The sequence below is a fragment of the Leptopilina boulardi genome, unplaced genomic scaffold, assembly GCF_019393585.1.
Source record: "Leptopilina boulardi isolate dan_hultmark-lab unplaced genomic scaffold, ZJU_Lbou_2.1 LbouV2_362, whole genome shotgun sequence".
Classification (NCBI taxonomy): Eukaryota; Metazoa; Arthropoda; class Insecta; order Hymenoptera; family Figitidae; genus Leptopilina; species Leptopilina boulardi.
In genome coordinates this window covers 4186490-4204476 of record NW_026137932.1, presented here as the reverse complement: position 1 = coordinate 4204476, position 17987 = coordinate 4186490, and the positions used below count along the sequence as shown (strand labels likewise).

General features: G+C 24.6%; 3 protein-coding genes across 3 annotated transcripts; 2 read left to right on the top strand and 1 right to left on the bottom strand.

Moving 5' to 3' along the window:
* Positions 1-4465: 4465 nt before the first annotated feature.
* LOC127286747 (ankyrin-2-like) lies at positions 4466-7613 on the top strand. The gene has a single exon (XM_051313324.1). It carries the CDS (start codon positions 5377-5379, stop codon positions 7123-7125), a length of 1749 nt encoding a protein of 582 aa, XP_051169281.1. The 5' UTR covers positions 4466-5376; the 3' UTR covers positions 7126-7613.
* Positions 7614-8764: 1151 nt separating this feature from the next.
* LOC127286753 (uncharacterized protein SJCHGC09803-like) lies at positions 8765-9767 on the top strand. Its single transcript, XM_051313331.1, has 4 exons — positions 8765-8958; positions 9028-9114; positions 9307-9411; positions 9524-9767. Exons 2-4 carry the CDS (start codon positions 9028-9030, stop codon positions 9596-9598), a joined length of 267 nt encoding a protein of 88 aa, XP_051169288.1. The 5' UTR covers positions 8765-8958; the 3' UTR covers positions 9599-9767.
* A 1929-nt stretch (positions 9768-11696) lies between these two features.
* On the bottom strand, positions 11697-17061 carry LOC127286749 (N-acetylneuraminate lyase-like). Its single transcript, XM_051313326.1, has 8 exons — positions 16970-17061; positions 16525-16586; positions 16358-16434; positions 16072-16217; positions 15579-15747; positions 15120-15268; positions 14320-14491; positions 11697-13007 (listed from the first exon to the last, which is right to left on the bottom strand). Exons 1-8 carry the CDS (start codon positions 17021-17023, stop codon positions 12841-12843), a joined length of 996 nt encoding a protein of 331 aa, XP_051169283.1. The 5' UTR covers positions 17024-17061; the 3' UTR covers positions 11697-12840.
* Positions 17062-17987: the final 926 nt, after the last annotated feature.

The window sequence follows — 17987 nt, the reverse complement described above, 5'->3', positions numbered from 1 at the left end:
CATTAGGCCTAAATACAATGTTGCCAAGCGTTGCATTAGGGCCAATGCACAATAGCTTCGGGAAAGTCGTTTGCGAACTAGACTATGCGTTAGGCAAGGACAGAGATATATTTGTGTCCTTTTCTATCTCATACACGTTGCGACATTCGCTTTAAAGGCTTAAGCACAATAGGTTCGCGAACGTGAAATTCGTTCGCGAACGCCGTTCCTGAACGAATCGAACATAATCAACTCCAAGTCCAAGTCGGTTGGAGTTGGTTGCGCACGCATGGTGTTGCCAACTGTAGCAGAGTTAAAAATGAAAAAAAAAATTGTGCGTGATACATATAGTAATATATATAAATAAAGTAATAAAAAAATATACAATTAATAAGATGAACTGTCAATACAAATTTTTTTTTATGTTTTTTATTGACATTATAATAAAAGTTTTTCATCATTTTGATTTCACAATATATTAAAAAGGTATTTTCATGAACATAACCTTACAATATTTTTACATTTCATTACATGAGAAGGGCGTAATCATAAAATGGTATTAAATTTAAAAATATTTAAATAAATAATCGAAAACGTGCGTTGACATATTTATTATATTTTTTAATTAAATACGATTTTTAAAAATAACTTAACTTAAGATTACATTATTCTCATTAACAGATTATTTTACTATATTATTTTAATGTTATTTTCAGAATTAAATTCAGATTAGAGTATTTAGATTATAGTGTTTAAAATGTTTGTAGAGTCTTAAATGTTTTTTTTCTTCTAATAAGAAATCTGTATGTCAGGGAAAAAGTTATTATTTACATGGAAAAATGGAGAATTCAGGAAATTGGATTACAAAAATATTATGTCAACGCAGGAAGAAATTAACTTTTTAAAGAATTATCACATATAGTAATTATATTCAATGAATTTTAGACGAAAAAATTCATTCATAAAATATTAAACTTTGAAAATTATCTGCATTCTCTAATATTAAAATAAGCAAAAAATATTGTAAGGTTATGTTCATGAAAATACCTTTTTAATATATTGTGAAATCAAAATAATGAAAAACTTTTATTATAATGTCAATAAAAAACATAAAAAAAATTTTGTATTGATAGTTCATCTCATTTATTGTATATTTCTTTATTACTATATTTAGGCTGCAGTCCCATGGCAGCGTTTTGCGTTGCGTTTTGTCACTAGACCCTGAGTGTAAACATAGCAAACATATATCTGCATCTCTTTTACACTCATGGTCTAGTGACAAAACGCAACGCAAAACGCTGCCATGGGACTGCAGCCTTATATATTACAAATATAAAATTCATTGCATGTGTGTATTATTCGGGGAAAAAAATGTTGTTGTTTATAAAAGAAAAATTTAATTTAATTTATATTTTTCTTCTCTTTAAAAAACGATGAGACGGCGGCAACATCAACAGCAACAACAACAAATAATTTATTAAACTTTACAGCGTGTTTACAGCTTCAAAAGTACATAATCTCAACTATTTCGTGAGCACGAGATCACGCACAATTTTTTTTTTCATTTTCAACTCGGCGACAGTTGGCAACACCATGCGTGCGCAACCAACTCCAACCGACTTGGACTTGGAGTTGCCAAACGGAGCTATTGTAGAAGCTCCTTCACTCATTCCATTCCGTTTGCGTTCCCGTTCAAGAATTAGTTCTGCTTAGGCTGCAGTCCCATGGCAGCGTTTTGCGTTGCGTTTTGTCACTAGACCCTGAGTGTAAACATAGCGAACATATATCTGCATCTCTTTTACACTCATGGTCTAGTGACAAAACGCAACGCAAAACGCTGCCATGGGACTGCAGCCTTAAGGCTGCAGTCCCATGGCAGCGTTTTGCGTTGCGTTTTGTCACTAGACCCTGAGTGTAAACATAGCAAACATATATCTGCATCTCTTTTACACTCATGGTCTAGTGACAAAACGCAACGCAAAACGCTGCCATGGGACTGCAGCCTAAGCGTTGCGTTAGGGCCAATGCACAATATCTTCGGGAAAGTTGTTCGCGAACTAGACTATGCCCTAGGCAAGGTCAGAGATATATTCGTGTCCTTTTCTATCTCATACACGTTGCGACTTTCGCTTTAAGGAAACGATATATATCGACACGTTAATATCGATAATCATAATGATACGGAAGCTTCTACGCGCCACACTGCTGCGCGCACTCGTGTTAAGGCCTTTCTCCAAAGGTCCATTCCACAATAGCTAAACGCAAAGTTAAAGCGCACGCAAAGATGACGCGCGCGTTGGTTTGATTGGTTAGAACCAACGCGCGCGTCATCTTTGCGTGCGCTTTAACTTTGCGTTTAGCTATTGTGGAATGGACCAAAAGGATCCTAAACTCTTGCGTTGCGTATGCATTGCGTGACTGACGCGTTGATTTTAGCATTGGTTGCCAATAGCAACCGACGCAATGCATACGCAACGCAAGAGTTTAGGATCCTATTGGAGAAAGGCCTTTATGAGGCACAGTGTGAATGCAGATTGAAGCACCCTACAAATGAGTGCCTTGTACGGTGCTTCGATGCGTGCCTCGGACCGCTCTTTACGCGACCAGTGCACAGTGGGCCAGGATCGACAAAAAGTGGCCAAAATTATAAAATAATTTTTTAGTACAACAAAACTAGGGTATTTTATAGTTTTTGAGGTCGCTAATTACGAATCCGATGTCAGTTTTTAAAAATTCAAAATGGCGGATCCAATATGGCGGATGACTTTTTTAAAAAATCCATTAAATAGCTTAAAATTTGTTACTCGAGGGTTTTTGGGGTCGCTGATCACGAATCCGATGTCAGTTTTTTAAAATTCAAAATGGCGGATCCAATATGGCGGATGACTTTTTTAAAAAATTAATCAAAACGCTCGAAACGTATTATTTGGGGATTTTTGGGGTCGCTAATTACGAATTCACTATCATGTATTGTTAATATTAAATTAATTATTTGCTTGAGCACTTTTAGTTGAAATTAACAAAATGTATTTGACATAACAAAAAAAACTCCTCTTTAACCAAATTATCATTGGTTCTCCGAACCGAACGGTTTGAGTGTTTAATTGCGCATGCGCTGTTCTCGTAAATATTTCTGGTTACGAATGTCATACGTTAATAATTACAATAATTTTACATTTAAAAGTATTAAAACAAAAATTATGCAGGACTAAAATTACCGTTTTCAATTTTTTTTTACATTATTTAACATGTACTTAACATAAGTAAAAAACATTGCCATAAGTTTTTAAGAATTGACATCTAAAACTTTCACTTTTGTATAGTTATGTTTATGCAGGAATTTTTTGAGATTTTCAACTTTTGGCGTTAGTAATTTTTATAATAAGGGTCCTTAACTCTTGGCATTTCGTACATAGATGCTTTAAGGTATCCGAATTGAAAATAAAATGTTTTTGAACACCTGCAGAAAAATGGACTTTTCCCTGCTGGAAGTGAAGGCATAGAAAGAGATAGAAAAAAAGGAGATAGGAAAAGATAAAAAGGTATACTGTTTTGGAGATGCAGAATGGATACTTGAAAGAGATAGAACTTTTATATCTCCTTTTATCTCTATTTTTCTATCTCTTCGCTTATCTCTTTTAAGGAATAGAAAGAGATAGAAAATTTTTAAATTGTTAATTATTGCAATAATAAATTCTAAAAATGTTATATTTCGTTCTAGTGTAACGTAAACTATGAAAATTAAACAAAAAAAAAGTTTTTTAAAATTATTCTTTAAAATGTCATCTTGCAACTTGTAGGACAAACTTGTAGGACTCGACCCTCGACCATGTTTAGTGTGTATAGTGTAAAGTATGTATTTTGTGTATATCTCAACCGTACTGGGAGCGCGCCTAAACACGCTCGACCAAGGGAGGCTATGAAGATTTCTTGAAGTGTCATTCATAAAGAAATATGTTTAATATATACCATACATATCAATGCCTCCACTAAAAAGGTGCTTATTCCGTTGTTATAATAAAATATAATTCTAAGTACAAGTTTAGAAAATAATAGTTCTTTTCAACTTATACTTTTGAATTTTTTTATATTATCAAAATTTAAATTTTGACTTGTATCATTATTATTTTTTTTATTAAAAAACTTCTCATAATATTTATAAGATAGGTTATAAAGTTTATATTTGTGCTCTCCGCAATATTATAATATAATTATTATATTTTTGTAATAATAATTGTTACAATTTTTATATTTGTTTATCATGCATAGAAAATTATGAAATAAATTATTTTTGAATTCAGACATCCACAAAACTTCAAATAAAAATAAGCATTATTTATATTTAGCGCAGTTATTAAAAACTAGTTTTTGAAGATGTTTTAAAAAATTAAGTTAAATTTTATAAAATAAACTTGTAGCGTATTAAATTAATTATAATAAATAAATAAAAATTAAACTAGACAGTAGAGTATAAATAGTTAAAAGCCTATGTAAAAGAAGTAGTAAGTTAACTTTTTTAATAATTTTCCTATATATAGAAAGCGATAAAAAGCATTATTAAATATTTGTTTTGAAATAATGAATCACCGTAACTTAAATTTTTAACGTAGTGGGTATATGTAAGAACTCACTTACATTTAGAGTTTGGTAGAGTTTTCTAAAGTTATATCCAAGCAAATTGAATTGAGATACATTGTATAGACTATAGATTGAAAGAGATAGAGAAAAGGTTATTAAAAGCGAAAAACATCTTGTTGATAAAAATGGAGATAGAAAGCGATAAAAGGATATAGACTGGATATTGAAAGAGATAGAGAAAAGGATATTAAAAGCGAAAAACATCTTGTTGATTAGAATGGAGATAAAAGGCGATAGATGGGTATAGATTGGATATTGAAAGAGATAGAGAAAAGGATATTAAAAGCGAAAAACATCTTGTTGATTAGAATAGAGATAGAAAGCGATAGAATGGTATAGACTGGATATTGAAGGAGATAGAGAAAGGATTATTAAAAGCGAAAAACATCATATTGATTAGAATAGAGATAGAAAGCAATAGAAGATTATAGACCCGAGATTAAAAGTTATACAATTTTTCTATCACTTTCTATCTCAGAGATAAAAAGATATAAAAAGTGATAAATTTTCTATCTCTTTACTTCTAGCAGGGTTGGCCACTTTTTGTCGATCCTGGCCCACTGTGCAGTGGTAGACCTGGTTGATATTCTTTTAAAAAATGGTGCAGATGTAAATATTTCAAGTAAATATGGAGGAACACCACTTCATATAGCGACTGACAGTGAAAACATTCAACTTTTTGAGATTCTTTTAAAAAATGGTGCAGATGTAAATATTACAAATAAATATAAAGAAACACCACTTCATATAGCGACTAAGATGAAGAATATTCAGCTGGTTGATATTCTTTTAAAAAATGGTGCAGATGTAAATATTGTAAATGAAGATGGAAAAACACCACTTTATGTCGCCACTAAATTAAATAACATTCAACTTGTTGAAATTCTTTTAAAAAATGGTGCAGATGTAAATATTGCAAATCACTTGGGAGAAACAGCACTTTATGTCGCCACTGAAGAAAATAATATTCAGCTTGTTGATATTCTTTTAAAAAATGGTGCTAAGCTAAATGGACAAGATAATTTTAGAAAATCAATTCGACGCGCTGCTGTGAATAATAATATTGAACTTATAAAAATTCTTTTCAAACATGGTGCCAAAGTTTATCAACTTGACAAAGCTTATGAAGGACGAACAGATAAAGAAAGTTCAATGACAGCTCTTCATATTGCTGTTAAATATAGAAATTTTGAAATGGTTAAATTGTTAATGACGAATGGATTTGACAGAATTGACGCTATAAACGAATTGGGTGAAACTCCCTTGGATTTGTCAATACAATCTAATTGTTTAGATGTTGTTAAACTCTTGATAGAAAACGGCGCAAAAATAAGAAGTAAACCTGTCCTTGAAGAAGCACTTCACTTTGGCAATTTGGAACTTTGGAAATATTTATTAACATGCAATTCAACAATAATTCCAAAAAAATTTCTATGTGATTCTGAACTTCATTCAGCTGTGCGTGCGAGTCAAGTAGAAATTGTTGAGGAAATCATAAAAAAAGAAGCGAGTAAAGTAAAATTTGATCTTAGATCTTGCGGATGTGCAGTTTATATTGCTGTTGAAAATGGAAACGAAGAAATCCTTAAAATTCTACTAACAGCGGGTTTTTCAATTGAAAATTTTCTTGGAATAAATCCTCTTCATGTGGCAGCAACATTCAAGTATACACAATTAGTAGAATTGCTTTTAAAATTTGGTGCCAACATTAATTCAAGAACAGATAAACATGAAATCACCCCCTTGGATTTTGCAGCAGCTGCAGGTCATGCAAATATGGTTAAATTTCTTTTAGACTTCGGTGCTGATCCAATAAAAAGTGGAAGTCATTATACTTCACTTTATTATGCACTGCACAGATTATCAGACATTGCTAATGTTACTCCTTTAATGTTTCAAAATTTGTTAAAAATTACAGAGATGTTATTAATCGCCGGAGTTAATAAAATCGACGAAGATAATTATAAAAATTTAATAATAAGTTTCATTGAATTAACAGTTTCTAGCGATGATGATCAGAATTCATCTTGTTTTAACTCAAAAGAAATATCAATGGAAGGGAATATAAATGACGAGAAAAATAATGAAAAAGGAGAATTTCGTCCCGAAATTATTAGATGCCTGCTGAATTATTTAAAAGAATATAAAGTCAATGGTGTGTTAGATAATTTGTCATATTGCAACACAAAAATTAGTTTAAAAATTGCAAATGTTATTATGGAATACTATGATTACAGAAATATATCTCTTTCGAGCAAAAATTATTGGATAACTGTACACGTGATCGATCAAATTGAGGATATCCATTATCTTTTGAACATTATACGCCTTGCTCCAATCCATATTTTAAAGGTGTATGTTGCGCGACTAGAGCTACTTCCTTGCGATCAAGAAGCGGAGAAAAAGAAAGTCAATTTTTATAATCAATCCTCCGAATATCTCGATTGGCGAAATGAATGTCAAAAACAGATAATAAATATGCAAAACTCGGGGACAACAGGCCACTAAACAAAACCAAACCAAACCAAATATGCAAAAAACAAAAATTATCGACGAATCAAATGTGACTTTTTACGATATTTTAATGAAATCTATTAAGAAAGTTTCGATTAATATAAGAAACGAGAGATTATTAAATAGCTTAGAATTATCGATCGAGAAATTTCCAATTTATGCTGACTTTTTTAAGATACGTGTTAGTAAAGGTAAACAAGGAAATGAATTAATTGATATGTGCGTAAATGGTATGTTTCATCTTATTAAAAAGAATTATAAAATTACATTTTGTCCTGAAGGTATCCAACAAATTTTACAATATCTTTCAGTAAGCGAACTTCGAAAATTATCAATGGCGTGTTCTTCATTATTTTCGTGATAAAAAAAGTGGAAATTTTAATTCTTTTTTTTTTTTTAATTTGTCGTATTTACTACTTATATTTTTGTACTCGAAATTATATTTAAGAAATTAAAAATAACGCTGTAATTTACCCACCATCGAAAAAGATGACAAAAATTTATAATATTTCGTTGAGAATAAATATTATTTTTGAAATAAAGAATCTTTTATAATTTAAATAATGTTACAATAAAATTGAAATTAAGAATTTTCAATATTAGAATAATAAATTTATTATAATAATATTAGATTTATTTTTATTTCACCTTCAAAAATTTAAGTCATAAACCATTATGTAAAATAAAAACAAAAATTAATTAATTGTAAAAACTGTTTTAATTTTTTTTATATTGTTTATAATTATAGGTATAATATTTATTATACAGGGTCATCAAAATGTATCAGATCCCACTCTTGAAAAAAATAAATCGACTTTTTCTATGTTTAAAAAACAACAAACGTTCATTTTTAGAATATTTTTTTTTGGGGAGGGGGTCCGGTATAGATTTTATAATTTAAATATTTTTAATTTTCTAGAATTCTTTTTGCAATTGTATGTTCAATATTCTTAAACTGAAAAAAAATTTTTTTGTAATGCCAAACAAATTACAAAAAAATTTTACTTACACTAAATGTGACGCTTTACGGTAAAAAGGACCTTAGTTGTAAAAAAAATTTTAGGTTATGTTCAGTGATAATTTTACCTTAATCAAATATTAATTTTTAATTATGTAAAATCAACATTACTTTTTGTTGAATATTTTGGATCTAATGAAGACTTAAACATCAGTGGTTTGTATTAAAAAGTTATCTTTGTGTTTTTTAACTCTAAAGTAACAAACATAACCTAAAATTTTTTTTGCCAATAAGGTCCCATTCACCGTATGAAGAATTAAAAATTATTTTTTTAAAAGTTTTTTCTATGATTTAATTTTAAACGTTACTATGCAAGTAAATACTTATTTACACCTGTTGTTGGATAATTTAACATAAAATAGAAACAATTATTTTTTTTAACATAAAAATAATGAAAATAAGAAACAATAAAATTAATTAGTAAAAAAATGTTTTAAGAAAATTTTATTATTTCGAAAAACAAAATTTTTTAAATGATATAAAAATGTGTTTGGCAAAAAGTAAACAAGGATAAAAGTAATTTAAAAATAAAACAAAATAAAAGTGAAAATATAAAAAATAATAATTAAATATAGATTTTAATTTAGCAACTGAAATACATACTGAAAATACCGAAGGGGAAAAAATTTTAAATAAACATTTCATTTTTAAAACAGGAAAACCTTTTCTTTCAAAAAAAAACAATAATATAATAATTTAAAAAATTGTCAATTTTTTGTGAGTATATAAATTGCGAGAAATTTGTTTTCAACATCAATTTTAAGTTTTGTTTTCAAGAAGACTAACAATCTGAGCAATAACAAAAAAAGGTAAAATTATTTAAAGATTTTAAAAAATTTTTGATTAATTTAAATTTTAATATTTAATTACATATGTAGATGAAATACACACTCATACTATTGTGCATTGGACTTTTCGTCTTAGTCGTAGATGCTAATCATGATTGTGCAGGCGTTGGTGAACATGTAAATAATTTTTTTTTAATAATAATCAACCCTAAATCGTTATTTTTAAATTTTATTTTATATATTATATGATTTTTATTTATATATTTTATATTATTTTGGAAATTTATAAAAAAAATTTGAAGAAAACAAATTTTTTTCAACTTATAAAAACACATATGTAATTTTAAAAAAATAATTTCTAATTTCAAGTGTCATAAAAATCGACAATGCTGCCGTAATCTTCTATGCAATGACAGGGAAAAAAAATGTGTGAGAAGAGGCAGTCCTCAAGATTGCCTACGAGAGAGACAAGGAGTAATAAAAATTTATTAATTAATTATTTTAAAAAAAAAATTATTTTAAAAATTTAATTTTTTCCATTGAAATTTAGTGATGATTTCAAATTAATTTTTTATTTAATTTACAGTGTCAGAATGACAAACAATGTTGTCGTAATCTTCGCTGCAATGAAGAAAAAAGATGTGAAAAGCGAAGGGGATGAGACATTGAATTTTACAAATCAATTTTGTTCACAACTGGATGGTTTAAAGTTGGTCAAACAGACCAAAAAGTGAAGAAATTTCAAAATTCAAATATTAAAAAAAAAAAAATTATTTAATAGACAATATATAAAAAAATCTACAACTTTTTTCCTCTACTTTGTAATTCGAATATTTAAAATAAAGACAAAATACTATTAAATTTACTTTTTTAAAATTTAATTTACTCTGAATGACAAAACACTCGTTTACATTCGTTAATCAGAAAATTCGTTGAAATAATGCCTAAAATTAATTTTTTAAAATTTTTATTTGCTAGAAAATAGAATTTCATTAGATAGAATTTTCACCCAATTTTTTTTTATCAGAATTTCTAATTTCAATTTTTCTAAATATAGAAATTTGTTTAAATGAAATTTCTGATAAATAATAATTTTGGAAAATTAAAAATTTCACTAAAATTAAATTATATATATGAATATTTATTAAATAGAAAATTGTAACAAATTAATTTTAAATATTCATGCGTCTCAAATTTTCCCATTCTCCTTGTCTTCGTAAAAATTTTATTTCCTCATGCTTTTTTTTTAACACATTAGTTAAAGTTATTCTTCGAATTTCGTAAAAATTTATTTTTTATCGTGTTCGAAAAAAAATTTTTTTAAAATTTTTTTAATTAAAAAAAAAAATTATAGAAACTAAAACAAAAATAAAGACATATTTACTTGTATAATATGTCTCTGTTTCAAAATTTATGCACAAATATTATTTATATACTTATTTTAAAAAATTTCAATTCAAAATAAACTAAAATTCAATTATTACCCGAAATTTTAATTCAAAATCAATTAAAAATCCAATAATTATCCAAAATTTTTAATTTAAAATTTAATTATTTACCAAGTTTTCAATTTAAAATGAAATAAAATTCAATTATTTTCTAAAATTTCTATTCAAAATTAATTATCCAAATTTTCAATCAAAAATGAACTTAAATTAAATTAATATCCAAAATTTCAATTAAAATTCAATTATTTCCCAAAATTTTCAATTCAAAATTAACTGAAATTCAATTATTTTCCAAGTTTAAAATCAAATAAAATTTCATTATTCTCTAAAATTTGAATTCAAAATTAATTGAATTTTCAATAATTTGAATTTAAAAGCATCTAAAATTGAATTATTTCTAAAATTTTCCATCGAAAATTTTTTTTTTTTGAAATTTAATAATTTCAATTATAACTCTAAGGAAATTCAATTATTTTTAACTATTTCAATAATATTCTTTGAAAATTCAACTATCTGAAACCATGTTTCAATTAAAAATGATTTTCAAATTATTGTATTTTGTTCGCATTTTCTAATAAATGTTTAGTGAAATCATCTAAAATTTTAATTACAAAACACTTTAAAGTTTCAATTAATTTCAAAAATCTCAATTTTAAATCTTTGAAAATTCAATTAAATTTAAAATTTGTTTAATAAATTATTTTTAGTTCTGTAAAATTTAATAATTGTTTGAAAATTAACAATATCTTTTGAAATTTAATTATTTCTAAAAGTTTCAACTTTAACCCTTCGAAAAGGATTATTATTTAAAAAAAAAATTTATTTAAAAATCTGTAAAATATTTTTGTTAAAATAAAAAACAAATCCACTTTTTTGGAATATAAATCGACTAAAACGACTTTTTGTGTCTTTAAGTTGATTCGAGGCCTGTGTTTTTATAATTAATATTTAATAGGTATTCGTTGGCCCCTGGTACGTTAAAAATTAATTTTTAAAAATAAATTTTTGTCAAATTACTATCTTGTACGAAATTTCCTGGCGCATCTTTTTTCTCATCATAAATTATTTGTATTTGTTTACAATTTTTGAATCAATATACAAGTTTAAAAAAAATGTCGTTGGTAAACGTTGTGTACTTCAGCTTCGTGAATTGAATTTTTGAATTTGGAATTTTAAAGAAACTTATTCCTAAATTTGGAAACACAATTATACAACTTTGGCAAAAATGAGAAAAAGAATTGTCAAAATTTGACACGTCATAAGATTTCTATTCAAAAAAAGCACGTGAAATCAGAAAAGGCCAACTTCAAGTTAGGACAGAAGGACAGATCAAGCATTTTATTATTATAAAATAAAATATTCATTATAGATAGAATTTTCGCCGAATTTTCTTTTAGCTGAATTTTTATTTGTTCAAATTATTTTTTGCAAGAATTTCCATTAACCTTATTTTTTTATATATTTACAGAATATTTATACAATCAAATATTCACTTCACAGAATTTCTATTCATTATTTCAGTCACCGGATCGATTTTAAGTCGTTTTTTTTTAATTTTAACTAAATTTAATATTAGTTAATAAATACATTTTACTTTAATAGCTAATGTTATTAAAATATTAAATTCATTTTATTAATTCCTCAATAATTTATATTCAACAAAAAATATTATTCAAGAAAATTTTGTTTCGAATATATTTCAGAATTGAAAGTACAATTTTACAAAATAATGCGTTTTGGTTAAAAAAAATTTTAATTATTTAACTGAATATTAATTTATCAATGAATTCTCATTCAACATAATTTAAAGTGATTCAAGTTTTTAAGTGTCAGAATTTCCAAATTAACCGAATATTCAATTTGTCCGAATTTTTTATTTCATGAATTTTTATTTAATAGAATTGTCAAAACGCCAAATTTCTATTTGTTCGAAATTACAAATGTCCGAAAAATAAAAAGAAAGATTTCGTCGCATATTTTAAAATTGACCAATTAAAAAAAAATAAACCAATATAATTGTGATTGATTAATTTTAAAATTCGCGCCGAAATCTTTCTGGTGATTATTTTTCCGACAAATGAAAAATTCGGTGAATTGAAAATTCAGTCGATAATTCGAATCACTTAAAATTCTATAGAATAAGAATTTCGTTAAATGGAAATTTGGTTAAATTTGAAATTAAATTAAAGAAAAATTATGTCAATTAAAAATTTTGTATTATGAAAATTTTGTAGAATATAAATTAGTTTTGAATAAAAATTATATTAAATTAAAATTCGGTCAACTAGAAAATCAGTTTTACAAAAGTTTGATCAAATAAAAATTCCTTTAACTAGTGATTATAAGTTTTTACAGCTTAATTTTTTTATTGAAAAAATTTTTATTTTTAAGTGTATATATATATATATATATATATATATATAAGTAATTTACGAGATAGTACAAAATTTATTTATCATTTAATACCGAGAAATTCCATTTTATCTATAACTTCTTTCTGCAATTCCTTTATTAATTTGACTTCTTTCTCTGATGAAATCCGATTCCAAGGAATTCGAGCATCTCCAAAATCGAAAGGTGTCAAATGTCGCATCGCAAGCTTTATACCTTGCACTTGATTTCCTGTAATATATTTATTTATTTATTTATTAAATCTTATAATTTATTATTTTTTTATTAATTAAGAATAATATTATTATTATTATTTATTAATAAATTATTTTTATACTGTCAACTGGGGCTATTATACTAAAGAAAAATGCTACTTTTTTTACTCATTGCTTCACAAAAATTCAAAATTTAAATAAAAAAAAAATTTCAACTCTTGTGCTATGTTGTCGATATCCGATTGAAGATATATCCTAGTTAGACGATAATAAAATATTTTTACCAAAGTTATAGAGATTTGAAATGGTGACTATAATAGCCCCAGTTGATTGGAACTATTAGTTGGGGCTATTATACTCATCAAAGTTTATTTATAAAATATCCTCAACATTTTTTTTTATACAGCTTTAGCTATATATGAAATATTTTCTGCAATTAGTCTCGATTACGATAAAAAATAGAAAATCTTAAAAAAAAATTTTTTTACAATTTTTATAACAAATCTGAAAATTAACATTGAAATTTTACTAAAATTTATATTTATTAGAATATTGACCAATCACGATTTTTTTGACAATTTCTGATTGATAAATTTAAGAAAAAAAAAAACGCGCCGTAATCTTTCTGTTGATTGTTTATTCGGCCATTTACAATTTCGGACAAATAAAAATTCGGCGTTTTAAGAAATCTGTACTATAAAAAATTTGTTTTAAATAGAAATTTTGCGTCAATTATTCTAATTCGAAAAATAAAAATTTGTCTAAAAAAATAATTATATCATAATAAAATTCTTTCAAATCAAAATTCTAACGATTTTTATGCGACAATTATGCGCTTCAAAGTTTACGAATGTGTAATAACATTTTTTTAGACTTTCATGATTTTATGAATTTTTTTCTCCGTTTTGACCCCATTGAGTGAGTAGAATAGCCCTTCGATTGATTCCTGAATTTGATTTCTATTACAAATAATTATTTTCAATCTTTTGTAATAATTTGTAATTAATCTTAATATAAGACTTGACAATAAATTAAAGAAAAAAATTGTTTAAATTTAATATTAAATTTTTTTAAAATTTTATCACCAGAGGCCAAAAATTGTGTGCGGCAAATTCAATCTCCCTTTCAAAAATTCGGAGCCTCAATTTGTTTGGATGCAAAAATTATATTTATAGAATATTAAAATTTCTTTGTCCTAAAAATCTATAAATAATTTTATTATTCTTCAAAATTAAAAATCTTTTTAAAAAAAACACAAACAAATTTTAATAATATATGTTTGGTAAAATATAAATTTTGTATAATTTAAAAATAATGAATATATTTACCAAAGAGAGGATAAACATTTAGAGCTTTTGTAAAAAGTTCCTGATGTTTTTTAGCTTTTTCAAAGTCCTTATTTTTCCACGCTTCACTAATCGTTAGCGGAAGTTCAGGAAATAAATTTGAGGAAGCTGATATGAATGCTTCTGCACCCAATGCACAAGCTGGATATATTAGCTGAAAATATTATTTTATTAATACCTATTACAATTTTTTTTTTTTTTTTTTTTTTTTTTTTAAACATCATTTATATTTGAGACTCATGAATAATGTATAAAATTAATTTTGTTAGAATTTTTAATTGACAGAATTTCTATTTAAAGAAATTTTTAATTCAAAAAAAATTTTTCTGTTATCAAATTTTTGTTTGACGGAATTTTAATTTTACAGAAATTCTCTTTAATCAATTTTTTTTTTTATTTAAAAAATTCTAATTTAACCGAATATTAATTTATCATAGAGTTCTCATTCAACAGATTTTTAAAGTGATTCAAATTTTCAAATTACCGAAGTTTTGAATTCGTTCGAAATTATAAAAATGAACGAAAAAATAATAATATTTGCAATTTCGGTTAAAAAATGAAAAATTGGAATTTTAAGAAATCTATCAAATTAATAATAATAATAATAATAATAATAATAATAATAAAAATTTAGAAAAAAATGAAAATTCTGTAAAATTGTAATTTTTGGCATTTAAAATTTTTGACTCACTAAAATTTCTATTGAATTAAAATTATTTATATTTAATCTTTATTATCTTTACTATAAATATTTGTAAAAAAAAAATAAGTAAATAATTTACCTTTTCAGCTCCGACGAGAATTGTGTAATTTCCATTCCTTGCCTCCAATGCTTGAGCAACTTCAGATAAGTCTGTATTAGAATATTTAATACCAACAAGAGTTGGAACTAAATATCCATAATTTTCTAAAAATTCAGCAATGTTCAGACCTATATACAAAAAAAAAAAGGAGAGAGAATTTTTTTTTTTATTTTTCAAAATAATTATCTGGAAAATTATTTTTCCCTTATTGTATGCATTAAATTTTCAAAAAAGGTATACAAAAACAAAACCTTTTAAAATTAATAAATTTTTAACATACATTTAAAAAGAAATTTTTTTTTTTAAATCTGCAATTTTTGAAAAATTAATATAAAAAAATGTTTTTTAAAAAATTCGAAATCTAAAAAAATTATGGAACACTTTTTTGTATAGTACGAAAAGATAAAAAAAAAGAAAAAAATTGTCAAAAAAAAGTACCTTTTATTGGCGCTCGTTGTGGTGTGTGATAATACAGCAAAGGTGTATTCGGTGCTGCATCAGATACAAGTTTTAAATATGTCGCTAATTCCTTTTCATTAGAAGGTCTGAAATACAATTCTGGTAATGTCAACAAAGAATCGACATGTAATTTCTCCGCGTGTTTTGCCTGAATAAAAATAAATAAAATTAAAACTTTTTAGTTTTTTATTTATTTCCCTCTGCAGATGTAAATTTTTTTTTTGCAAAGAAAAAAACAAATTTATATAATAAATACTGATTTATTAATTATTATTTATTACTAATATTTAAAATTATTATAAATTTTATTTAATTTATTAATTATTATTATTTTATTAATTTTTTTTCATTACTATTTTTTTAAATTATTAATAAAATAATTTATTAATTAATTATTAATTAATATTTTTTTTAATTATTACTATTAATTGTTTAAATTAAGAAATTAATTAATTACTAATTAATTACCAACCAATTCTAAAACATCAGGAAGTGGAGCACCTCCAATATGAACCATTAAATGTAATTTTGTTGATTTTATCGCCTTCATCCATTCCTCAGCAAGTGATTTTCTTTCGGGAACAGACAAAGCTTGTCCTTCTCCTGTTGTTGCACCAACTGTTTTTTTTTTAAACAAATGTAATTGAAAACAAATTTTAATAAATTAAATCCTATCCAAAAATATTTTTTTTTAAAAACAAAAAATAAATTTTCGAAATAATATTAAATACAAAAAAAATTAAATAAAATATACGCACTAAGTACACCTGCAACACCTTTTTTTTCCAAATATTGAACATAATCTGGAATCACTGTTAAATTTAGTGATAGTGGACTAAAAACAAAAGAAAAAAATTTCAAATTAAAAAATTTTTTTTAAATTTTAATTAAATTTTTAAATTTTAGCAAAAAAACAAATTCATACTCTTTGTAATTATAAGGTGTCAATGCTGCTACGAGAATACCTCTTAAAATAAATTCCTCCACCTAAAATGTAATTTAAATAAATTATAATCAAAATGATAATTTAATAATAAAATATTCTCAAAAATCAAGGTTTTTAATATTTTTTTTTTTATTGAAAAATTAAAAAAAAAAAATTATAAAAATTATTGCAATATTATTTGAATATTAATATTTAACGATTAAAAAAAAAATTAAAAAAAATTAATATAGATAGTAATAAAAAATATAAATACAAAAATTAATTATTATTATTATTATATTATAAACTTATAAAATATAAATATAAAAAAAAATATAATTATTCAACAAATGTCTAATAAATAAGAATAATTGAACTTAACAAAAATATGAAAATTATTTATTAAAAATAGAAAAAAAGAAATAATTTTATTGTTTACACTTACCAACATCGTGACGGACTTTTTGTTTCTAGTTTTAAAAGTGAAATGACATGACATAAATGTGGACCTCGAATGAAAAGTATAAGAAACTGGTTCATTGCGCAAAAAATATAAGTATATATATAGTAGCGTTATAAAAATTACTAAATCACTTTACACATTCAAATCAATCAGAAAGTTAACCATATTATATCAATTTAATTATTTTTTCAACACCTCTGTAATTTTACAGTTTTTTTTTTCTAAATTCCAAATAATAATACAGAATTTAAAAAAGTGAAAGTTTTTCTTGAATTTTTGAAAAATAAAAATCACATTTTTAATATTAAAATAAAAGTAAAAAAAAATTATTATTTCCGTAACGATGTATTATTATTTTTTTTTTAATAAAAAAAAAATAACAATAATTATCAAAAAGAAATTTATTCCTCTCTAATTTGAATTAAATAAATTAACTCAAAACGTAAAAAAAAAAATAATTTTCACTTACAATTATAAAAGAAAAATAATATTTAAAATTTGTCGAAAAAAAAAAAAATTGTTTTTGGTTCAAACTATACAATTCTGAAAGTTATTTCATGTGAAAGTCAAATCCTTGAAGTAAATTGAGTTCTTAGTTTTATAATTGCATCTATTATTTGACGAGAGAGTAATAATAAACTATGTTGAAAAATGATAAAGAAAATTAAAAAAAAAAGAAAAATAGGAAAATTGAAAAAAATTAAAAGTTTTCAGTTATTTTTACTAAAAAAAAATAGAAAATAATTTTAAATCAAAAAATTATTTTTGTTCAATTTTTCAAAAATATTTTTTTCGATTCTAAGAATATTTTTTAGACGAATTTTCATTTTTCGAATTAACACATTTGTCAGAATTTCTTTTGTTAAAAAATTTTTAATGAACATAATTTTTAGATGCCGAATTTTTATTGTACAGAATTTTTAAAACGCCAAATTTTTATTTGTCCGAAATTTGCAAATGACCGAAAGATTTTGGCGCGTTTTTTGAAATCCACCAATAA

Excerpts from the sequence above, each read along its gene's own strand:
- LOC127286747 (XM_051313324.1), top strand. The coding sequence starts at position 5,377 with ATGAAGAATATTCAGCTGGTTGATATTCTTTTAAAAAATGGTGCAGAT.
- LOC127286753 (XM_051313331.1), top strand. The coding sequence starts at position 9,028 with ATGAAATACACACTCATACTATTGTGCATTGGACTTTTCGTCTTAGTC. Across the intron at positions 9,115-9,306 it reads GTGCAGGCGTTGGTGAACAT|TGTCATAAAAATCGACAATG; the intron begins GTAAATAATTTT and ends TCTAATTTCAAG. Across the intron at positions 9,412-9,523 it reads GCCTACGAGAGAGACAAGGA|TGTCAGAATGACAAACAATG; the intron begins GTAATAAAAATT and ends TTTAATTTACAG.
- LOC127286749 (XM_051313326.1), bottom strand. The coding sequence starts at position 17,023 with ATGTCATGTCATTTCACTTTTAAAACTAGAAACAAAAAGTCCGTCACG. Across the intron at positions 16,218-16,357 it reads AGGTGTTGCAGGTGTACTTA|TTGGTGCAACAACAGGAGAA; the intron begins GTGCGTATATTT and ends AAAAAAAAACAG. Across the intron at positions 13,008-14,319 it reads AAATGTTTATCCTCTCTTTG|GAAATCAAGTGCAAGGTATA; the intron begins GTAAATATATTC and ends AATATATTACAG.